Source organism: Somniosus microcephalus, chromosome 15, assembly GCF_052327205.1.
Source record: "Somniosus microcephalus isolate GS21.2 chromosome 15, FLI_Smic_1.0, whole genome shotgun sequence".
In the NCBI taxonomy this organism is placed as follows: domain Eukaryota; kingdom Metazoa; phylum Chordata; class Chondrichthyes; order Squaliformes; family Somniosidae; genus Somniosus; species Somniosus microcephalus.
In genome coordinates this window covers 44,908,129-44,918,885 of record NC_141001.1, presented here as the reverse complement: position 1 = coordinate 44,918,885, position 10,757 = coordinate 44,908,129, and the positions used below count along the sequence as shown (strand labels likewise).

Here is a 10,757-nt window from a genome sequence, read left to right as displayed (position 1 = left end):
GATAAGGGAGAACCAGTGGATGTGGTGTATTTGGACTTTCAGAAGGCTTTCGATAAGGTCCCGCATAAGAGGTTAGCGTGCAAAATTAAGGCACAGGGGATTGGGGGCAAGGTATTGACTTGGATAGAGAACTGGTTGGCGGACAGAAAGCAAAGAGTTGGAATAAACGGGTCGTTTTCCGAGTGGCAGGCAGTGACTAGTGGGGTACCGCAAGGATCGGTCCTAGGACCCCAGCTGTTCACAATATATATTAATGATCTGGACGAGGGAATTGGATGTAATATCTCCAAATTTGCTGACGACACAAAGCTGGGTGGGAGGGTATGCTGTGAGGAGGATGTCGTGAAACTCCAGTACGATTTGGACAGGTTGGGTGATTGGGCAGAAACATGGCAAATGCACTATAATGTGGATAAATGTGAGGTTATCCACTTTGGTGGCAAAAACAGGAAGGCAGATTATTATTTGAATGGCAATAGATTGGGAGAAGGGGAAGTGCAAAGAGACCTGGGTGTCCTTATGCACCAGTCGCTGAAGGTAAGCATGCAGGTGCAGCAGGCGGTTAAGAAGACAAATGGTATGTTGGCCTTCGTAGCAAGAGGGTTTGAGTACAAGAACAAGGATGTCTTGCTGCAGTTGTACAGGGCCTTGGTGAGACCGCACCTTGAGTATTGTGTGCAGTTTTGGTCACCTTACCTGAGGAAGGACGTTCTTGCCATGGAGGGAGTGCAGCGAAGATTCACCAGGCTGATACCTGGGATGGCAGGAATGACGTACGAGGAGAGATTGTGTCAATTGGGCTTATACTCACTGGAGTTTAGAAGATTGAGAGGGGATCTCATCGAAACCTATAAAATTCTGTCAGGTCTGGACAGACTAGATGCAGAAAGGATGTTTCTGATGGCCGGGGAGTCCAGAACCAGGGGTCATAGTCTAAGGATAAGGGGTAAGCCATTTAGGACTGAAATGAGGAGGAATTTCTTCACCCAGAGAGTGGTGAACCTGTGGAATTCTCTGCCACAGAGGGCGGTGGAGGCCAGTTCATTAAATATATTCAAGAAAGAGTTGGATATATTTCTTGAGGCTAAAGAGATCGCTCGAACAGCACCTCATCTTTCGATTAGGCACTTTACAGCCTTCTGGACTCAACATCGAGTTCAACAATTTCAGACCATAACCTCTGCCCCTACCTTTTTTTCCATTTTTTTTTTCTCTCACATGGCAGCTGTCGATCATTCTGCCATCGCCATTTACACTTCATCTAGCGCCATCTTTTGTTTCTTAACTTGTCCCAGTACCATCTCCTTTTGCCTTGCCCCATCATCCCTTTTGTCTCTTAATCTCTCCTGCCTTCCATCCCATCACAGACCTTCCCTTTTGTTCTTTCCTCCCCTCCCCCCTTTCCCTGCCCCTACACTTGCTTAAAAACCTGTTCGATCTCCAGCTTTTTCCAGTTCTGATGAATGGTCATCGACCTGAAACGTTAACTCTGTTTCTTTCTCCACAGATGCTGGCTGACCTGAGTATTTCCAGCATTTTCTGTTTTTATTTCAGATTTCCAGCATCCGCAGTATTTTGCTTTTGTATTAATGCTACACTTACCACTTACTTGATCAATAAATGAATCAGATACGAAATAGGAGGAAAAAGATTTACAAATCCTGCAGGAGAAAGGTGGAAGGGTCCCTGGATGAATATACGAGGATGTAGAAACATTTAAAAGGGTGCTCAGAGGGGCAAAGCAAGACTTGGAAAAGAACAGAGCAGGGTACTTTTTAAAAGTTAGTTCCTGGGATGTGGGCATCGCTGGCAAGGCCAGCATTTATTGCCCATCCCTAATTGCCCTTCAGAAGGTGGTGGTAAGCCGCCGCCTTGAACCGCTGCAGTCCGTGTGGTGAAGGTACTCCCACAGTGCTGTTAGGGAGGGAGTTCCAGGATTTTTACCCTGCGACGATGAAGGATCGGCGATATACTTCTAAGTCCAAATGGTGTGCAACTTGGAGGTGGTGGTGTTCCCATGCGCCTGCTGCCCTTGTCCTTCTAGGTGGAAGAGGTCACGGGTTTGGGAGGTGCAGTCGAAGAAGCCTTGGTGAGTTGCTGCAGTGCATCTTGTAGATGGTACACACTGCAGCCACGGTGCAGCAGTAGTGGAGGGAGTGAATGTTTAAGATGGTGGATGGAGTGCCAATCAAGTGGGCTGCTTTGTCCTGGATGGTATCGAGGTTCTTCAGTGTTGTTGGAGCTGCACTCATCCAGGCAGGTGGAGCGTATTCCATCACACTCCAACATAGAAACATAGAAGATAGGAGCAGGAGTAGGCCATTCCTATTTATCCCTCAACCAACTATTTTCCTTTGTGCTAGGTATGACTCCAGCCAGTGGAGAGTTTTCCCCCCCCCGATTCCCATTGACTTCAATTTTGCTAGAGCTCCTTGGTACCACACTCGGTCAAATGCAGCCTTGATGTCAAGGGCAGTCACTCTCGCCTCACCTCTGGAATTCAGCTCTTTTGTCCATGTTTGGACCAAGGCTGTAATAAGATCTGGAGCCGAGTGGTCCTGGCAGAACCCAAACTGAGCATCAGTGAGCAGGCTATTGGTGAGTAAGTGCTGCTTGATAGCATTGTCGACGACACCTTCCATCACTTTGCTGATGATTGAGAGTGGACTAATGGGACGGTAATTGGCTGAATTGGACTTGCCCTGTTTTTTGTGGACAGGACATACTTGAGCAGTTTTCCACATTGTCGCGTAGATGCCAGTGTTGTAGCTGTACTGGAACAGCTTGGCTAGAGGCACGGCTAGTTCTGGAGCACAGGTCTTCAGCACGACAGCCGGGATGTCATCAGGGGCCATAGCCTTTGCTGTATCCAGTGCGCTCAACCATTTCTTGATATCACGTGGAGTGAATCGAATTGGCTGAAGACTGGCTTCTGTGATGGTGGGGACCTCGGGAGGAGACCGTTATGGATCATCCACTCGGCATTTCTGGTTGACGATGGTTACAAAATGCTTCAGCCTTGTCTTTTGCACTCGTCTGCTGGGCCCCGCCACCCTTGAGGATGGGGATGAGGACTGGTGGATATTCTTTTGAAACCATTAGCAGGAAAATAAGATCTTAGGATGGATGGCAACATGGACAAAATACAAGTTGCAGGGGTCTAGTGTAGAACTCTGGATCAGCCCTAACCGTAGAATTCAAACAGTCAGAGAGGAGGTGAGAACTCTAAAAGATGCTAACTGGACTGAAAATGAGGCTAAGCATAAGAGTTAATTTGCTAAATCAGTACTTCCCCCAAATATTCACTCGGGAGGATATGAGCAACATGCCTTCCCTAAGCAGTGATAATCTGATAGAATTAGACACTTTGACGTAAATTCGATGAAGTCCTAGGCAGACTAAAAGGGCCCAAAACAAATCCTCAGGAATGGATGGCATTTATCCCCAAGTACTTAGGGAGGCAGGGATTGAGATTTGTGAGGTGTTGAAAGTGATTCCGAAGGAGTTGATAAACATAGAAGATAAGAGCAGGAGTAGGCCATTCGGCCCCTCGAGCCCGCTCCGCCATTTAATAAGATCATGGCTGATCATCCAAACTCAGTCCATGCTTTCTCCCTATATCCCTTGATCCCTTTAACCTCAAGAAATATATCCAACTCCTTCTTGAATATATTTAATGAATTGGCCTCAACTGCCCTGTGTGGTGGAGAATTCCACAGGTTCACCATTCTCTGGGTGAAGAAATTCCTCCTCATCTCAGTCCTAAGAGGCTTACCCCTTATCCTTAGACTGTGACCCCTGGTTCTGGACTCCCCCGCCATCAGGAACATCCTTCCTGCATCTAGTCTGCCTAGTCCTGTTAGAATTTTATAACAGAATTTTATAAGTTTCAATGAGATCCTCATTCTTCTAAACTCTAGCGAATATAAGCCTAATCGAACCAAGGTCCCAGTATATTGGAAAGTGGCTCATGTGCCATTTTCAAAAGCGGTGACAAAACTGACCCAAGCAACTACGGACCTGGGTAAAATAGTGGAATTGGTTATCAAGAGTAAACCTGAGGATTACCTGCATGATAACGTAGTAAACGGCAGTCAACATTGATTCTGAAGGGAAGATCGACTTTTCTGAGGAAGTGACTTTCTAAGTGGACTGTGCAAAGCCCTACGACGCGGTGTACCTTGATGTAAAGAAAAAAATTGACAAAGTAAAGGATGAACGGCTGTTATCAAAGCTTAAAGCTGGGGGGGGGATTCAGGGTAAAAACTGAGAATGGATAAGAAATTGGCTGAAGGGTAGGAAGCGGCAAGTACTTGTTAGAGGGGTTGGGAGGGGAAAAGTGCTGAGTGGGCTACCCCAGGGATCAGTGTTTCGACCCATACTGTTCCTAATTTATATTAATGATTTGGATTCAGAAGCAAAATGGAAATTGGTCAGGAGTTGCAGATGATATTAAACTAGGAAGGGCTTCAAAATGAGTAAGATAAAATACGTAAGTGGGCAGATGAAATTGAACCCGGACAAATGTAAAGTACTGCACAGAGGGAGAAAAATAGCTGACACGAGTACTCCATGAATGGTATTGAAATACTGAGGATCAACTGAAAGAGATCTTGGAATTTTAGAAGACTCAACATGTCCAGTCACTGCAGAGCAGCAATTAACAAAGCCAATAGAATGCTGAACTACATGGCCAGAACCGGAGAGTACAAATCGGAGCAAGCCAAGCTGAAACTACATAATGCTGTGTTAGGACCACACCTTGAGCACTGTGTCCATTTCTGATCACCAAGACACACACACCCTGGAGCTGGGTCAAGAGAAGAACTGAGACTGATCCCTAACGGCAGAGGATTGGGAAAGGAGGAAAAACTGGAGAAACCTCCATGATTTGAATGTCTCTGTGGTGGACCACAGGCAAGGTAGTTGAGAGTTACGGAGACGACTACTGAGGGAGCTAGGTGGTAGTTTATTCCAGGGGTGGAGGGTAAATCTAGAAGGATTAAAAGTGGGTAAGGAGCTGTGAATGGTGAAGATGAACTAGTCATAAAAGTCAAAGCAGAAAATTCTGGAAATACTCAGACGGGCAGGCAGCATCTGTGGACAGCGAAACAATGTTAACGTTACAGGTCGATGGAAGGCCATTGACCTGAAACGTTAACTTTGTTTCTCGCTCCACAGATGCTGTCTGACCTGCTGAGTAGTTCCAGCATTTTCTGCTTTTTATTTCAGATTTCCAGCATCTGCAGTATTTTGCTTTTGTAGTCAGAAAGTCCCTGTAAGTAATCCTGGCCTTGGAGGTGGGATGGTGAGATCAAGGGGATAGCCATGGAGTGTTTGGGAGAGTTTATGTTTAATAAGAGTTTGAGTGAGAATGGGGGTCGGAGAAGTCCGAGGCAAGGGGGAAGCCATGTTTAAATGTCAGTTGAAGTTACCAAGGATAAGGAATCATTTCAAATAAAGCTGTTGGACTATAAAGCTGTTGTGTGACTTCCTACATTAGTACAGAGGTTAAGTGAGGACAGCAAGAAGGTTGCCAGAGTGCTTGGCAATTGTGGGTGATAAGGACCTTGAAAGATAGGTTCATACAGTGTGAGGTGGTCAAACAAGGGGCAGGTTCTGGAACAAGAGAAAGGTACTAAAGCAGTAAGCAGACAGACTGAGGTGGGGCATAGATATTATCGGCTCTGCCACAGGGAAGAACACGATCAGCTTCATCTCTAATGACTCCCAGAGTTCAATAGCCCACTGACACGGTTAGTGATTTTGTATGGCAAGGCTCCTGGCCATCAGTGTGGAGATGGGGCTTCAGCATTGTAGCTCTGATTTACTGATGCACCCTCACCACTAGCAAGGCTCCTGGCCACCAGTGTGGAGATGGGGCTTCAGCATTGTAGCTCTGATTTACTGATGCACCCTCACCACTAGCAAGGCTCCTGGCCATCAGTGTGGAGATAGGGCTTCAGCATTGTAGCTCTGATTTACTGATGCACCCTCACCACTAGCAAGGCTCCTGGCCATCAGTGTGGAGATAGGGCTTCAGCATTGTAGCTCTGATTTACTGATGCACCCTCACCACTAGCAAGGCTCCTGGCCATCAGTGTGGAGATGGGGCTTCAGCATTGTAGCTCTGATTTACTGATGCACCCTCACCACTAGCAAGGCTCCAGGCCGGGCACTTTTCCTCACACAATTGCCCCCATACTGTCAATTTTGACATATGAAGAATGGCCACTTGGGTAAGGCACCAGAGGGCTCCCGATGCTTTACTGCAGCAGAAGTCGGTACCTTCAGGAGAGAAGGTGAGAAAATGGGGAAAGGAGAAATAGAATGAGAAAATGTTGGATTGTCTTTTTAAAAAGCATTATTTAACGTGTGAGAGGGAGACTGTGATGAGATTCTAATCTTCTCGTACAGGTCTCTCTGATGTCAGCCTTCAGCCAAAAACGCAAACTGGTAACCGACACTTCGGCAAAGTTACGGTGCTTGGTGGTGGCGATTTGGGAATGGCATGTGCCATGAGCATCTTGGCAAAGGTAAAGCAATTAAACTAATATATCCATGTCCAAGTGTCGTCTATCCAAGACTGGTTTACCACTCTCCTATCTGTTACAAAGTATTTACAGCACAGAAACCGGCCAATTGGCCCAACAGGTCCATGCTGGTGTTTATGCCCCACACGAGCCAGTAAACATTTACTGTCTGATAGGGAATACGAAGAGTTTAAGAAAGAAGTAAAAAAAAAACAATTGGGAAGGTAAAGAGAAACTACCAAATTAAATTATCAAGGAATATAAAAAGAAATAGTAAAGTATTCTACAGACATATAAATAACAAAAGAAAAATCAGGATAGAGATAGGGCCACTAAGGGATACACGTGATAAACTCACAGATAATGTCAGCGAAATGGCAGAAATATTAAATAATTACGTTGCCTCAGTATTTACCATGGAGACTAACATGGTGGACATGACGAGAGCAGAAAAGATATAAAGACATCGAAGATAGAAAGGGGGAGATAATTGATAAACTAATCAAACTTAGAGAAGCTAAATTGCCTGGTCTGGATGGATTGCATCAGCTCATATTAAAAGAAGTTAGGGAAGAGGTAGCAGAGGGACTATTATATATATATAAAAATTAATTAGAAAAGGGAATAGTGCCAGAGGAATGGCGGACAGCTAATGTGATTACTATATTTAAAAAGGGAGATGGAACAAGTCCAGGGAACTATAGTCCAATTAGTTTAATGTATGTGGTGGAAAAGATACAGGAATCCGTACTGAAAGATATAATAGAAAAACATCTAGAAACTGAGAATATAATAGAGTAGTCAGCACAGATTTCAGAAGGGAAGATCATGCTTGACCAACTTTATTGAATTCTTTGAAGAAGTAACAGAAAAGCTAGATAAGGGTAATGTAGTAGCTGTAATATATTTAGATTTTCTAAAGGCCTTTGTTAAGGTACCGCATAGCAGACTCATGACTAAGGCCAGAACATGTGGAGTCAGAGGACAAGCATCAGAATGGATAGCAAGCTGACTAGAAAGCAGAAAACACAGAGTGGGGGTTAAAGGTAGTTACTCAGACTGACAATAGGTGGGAAGTGGTGTTCCACAAGGATTGGTGCTTGGACCACTGCTGTTCAGCATTTACATAAATGATTTGAACTCTGGAATCGGAAGTACAATTTCAAAATTTGTGGACGACATCAAATTTGGGGGGGGGGAGGGGTTGTAATTAATACAGAGGAGGACTGTGACAAAATACAGGAAGACATTAATAAACTTGCAGAATAGCCGTGTAATTGGCAAATAAATTTCATGGTAGTTAAGTGTGAGGTGGTACATTTTGGTTGGAAGAATACTCCTCAGAAAATAAGTGTTTAAATGTGGTAGAGGAGTGGAGGGCTCTGGGGGTACAAATACACAAATCACTAAAAGTAATGACATTTTGGGGGTCACCATTACCAGAAACTTAACTGGTCCAGCCACCTAAATACTGTGGCTACAAGAGCAGGTCAGAAGTATTCTGCAGCGAGTGACACCACACCTGACTCCCCAAAGCCTTTCCACCATCTACAAGGCACAAGTCAGGAGTGTGATGGAATACTTGCCTGGATGAGTGCAGCTCCAACAACACTCAAGAAGCTCGACATTATCCAGGACAAAGCAGCCTGCTTGATTGGCACCCCATTCACTCCCTCCACCACTGGCACACCGTGGCTGCAGTGTGTACCATCTACAAGATGCACTGCAGCAACTCGCACGTTTAGGGAGTTGGTCACACCGCAGGTAAAGGATGCACAGGCAGGAAGAGAATGGGTGACCACCAGGCAGAGTAGTAGGTGCAGGCAGGTAATGCAGGGGTCCCCTGTGGCCATCCCCCTCTCAAACAGATATACCGCTTTGGATATTGGTGAGGGAGATGGCTTATCAGAGGAAGGCAGCAGCAGCCAACATCTTGGCACCGTGGTGGTTCTGCTGCACAGGACGGGAGCAAAAAGAGTGGGAGAGCTATGGTGATAGGGGATTCTATTGTAAGGGGAATAGATAGGCGTTTCTGCGGTGGCAAACGAGACTCCAGGATGGTATGTTGCCTCCCTGCTGCAAGGGTCAAGGATGTTTCGGAGCGGCTACAGAGCAATTTGGAAGGGGAGGGTGAACTGCCAGTTCTCGTGGTGCATATAGGTACCGAAGATATAAGTAAAAAATGGGATGAGGTCCTAAAAGTTGAATATAGGGAGTTAGGAGGTAAATTAAAAAATAGGACCTCAAAGGTAGTAATCTCAGGATTGCTACCAGTGCCACGTGCTAGTCAGAGTAGAAATAGAAGGATATTTCAGATGAATACGTGGCTAGAGGAATGGTGCAGGGGGGAGGGATTCAAATTCCTGGGACATTGGAACCGGTTCTGGAGGAGGTGGGACCAGTACAAAACAGACGGTTTGCACCTGGGCAGGACTGGGACCGAGGTCCTAGGGGGAGTGTTTGTTAGTGCTGTGGGGGAGGGTTTAAACTAAAATGGCAGGGGGTTGGGTATCTGTGCAGGGAGACAGAGGAAAGGAAAACAAGCGTAGAAGCAAAAGACAGAAAGGAGAAAAGCAAAAGTGGCAGTCAGAGTAATCAAGGGTTTAAATCAAACATGGCCACAGTAAATAATAATTCTAAAAGGTCTAAGAGTGTTAAAAAAACAAGCCTGAAGGCTTTGTGTCTTAATGCAAGGAGCATTCGTAATAAGGTGGATGAATTAGCTGCGCAAATAGATGTAAACGGATATGATATGATTGGGATTACGGAAACATGGCTCCAGGGTGACCAGGGCTGGGAACTCAACATCCAGGGGTATTCAATATTCAGGAAAGATAGGCAAAAAGGAAAAGGAGGTGGGGTAGCATTGCTGGTAAAAGAGATTAACACAATTGTAAGGAAGGATATTAGCTCTGATGATGTAGAATCTGTATGGGTAGAGCTGAGAAATACCAAGGGACAGAAAACGTTTGGGGGTCTGTAAACAACTCCCACTAACAGTAATGCGGAGGTTGGGGATGGCATTAAACGGGACATTAGAGACGTGTGCAATAAGGGCACAGCATTTATCATAGGTGACTTTAATCTACATATAGATTGGGCTAACCAAATTAGTAACAATACTGTGGAGGAGGAATTCCTGGACCAATATGTCGAGGATCCAACTAGAGATCAGGCCATCTTAGACTGGATATTATGTAATGAGAAAGGAATAATTAGCAATCTTGCTGTGCGAGGCCCCTTGGGGCGGAGCGATCATAATATGATAGAATTCTTCATTAAGATGGAGAGTGAAGTATTTGACTCAGAGACTAGGGTCCTGAATTTAAATAAAGGAAACTACGATGGTATGAGGGGTGAGTTAGGTAGGATTGATTGGGGAATGTTACTCAAAGGGTTGACGGTGGATAGGCAATGGCAAACATTTAAAGATTGCAAGGATGAACTACAGAATTTGTTCATCCCTGTTTGGCATAAAAATAAAACAGAACAGGTGATTCAACCGTGGCTAACAAGGGAAATTAGGGATAGCATAAGATCCAAGGAGAGGACATATAAATTGGCCAGAAAAAGCAGCAAACCTGAGGATTGGGAGCAGTTTAGGATTCAACAAAGGAGGACAAAGGGATTAATTAAGAGGGGGAAAATAGAGTATGAGAGTAAGCTTTCAGGGAACATAAAAACTGACTGTAAAAGCTTCTATGGATGTGAAGAGAAAAAGATTGGTGAAGTCAAGCGTAGGTCCCTTGCAGTCAGTGTCAGGGGAATTTGTAATGGGGAACAAAGAAATGGCAGACCAATTAAATACATACTTTGGTTCTGTCTTCACAAAGGAGGACACAAATAACCTCCCAGAGATGTCAGGGAACATAGGGTCTAATGAGAGGGAGGAACTGAAAGAAATCAGTATTTGTAGGGAAATGGTGTTAGGGAAATTGACGGGATTGAAGGCCGATAAATCCGCAGGGCCTGATAATCTACATCCTAGGGTACTTAAGGAAGTAGCCCTAGAAATAGTAGATGCATTGCTGGTCATCTTCCAAAATTCTATAGAATCTGGAACAGTTCCCATGGATTGGAGGGTAGCTAATGTTACCCCACTATTCAAAAAAGGTGGTAGAGAGAAAACGGGGAATTATAAACCGGTAAGCCTGACATCGGTAGTGGGGAAAATGCTAGAGTCCATTATAAAAGATGTAATAGCAGAGCACTTGGAAAACAGTG

The 10,757-nt window shown here is 44.9% G+C and overlaps 1 protein-coding gene across 1 annotated transcript in view; it reads left to right on the top strand.

The window, feature by feature from the left end:
* LOC147106682 (sperm-specific sodium:proton exchanger-like) overlaps positions 1-10,757 on the top strand; it is a 504,645-nt gene that overhangs the window by 473,143 nt on the left and 20,745 nt on the right. Inside the window, exon 28 of the mRNA XM_086008503.1 lies at positions 6,408-6,536. Coding sequence (XP_085864629.1) covers positions 6,408-6,536 — 129 coding nt within the window. The remainder of the gene's footprint in view (positions 1-6,407; positions 6,537-10,757) is intronic.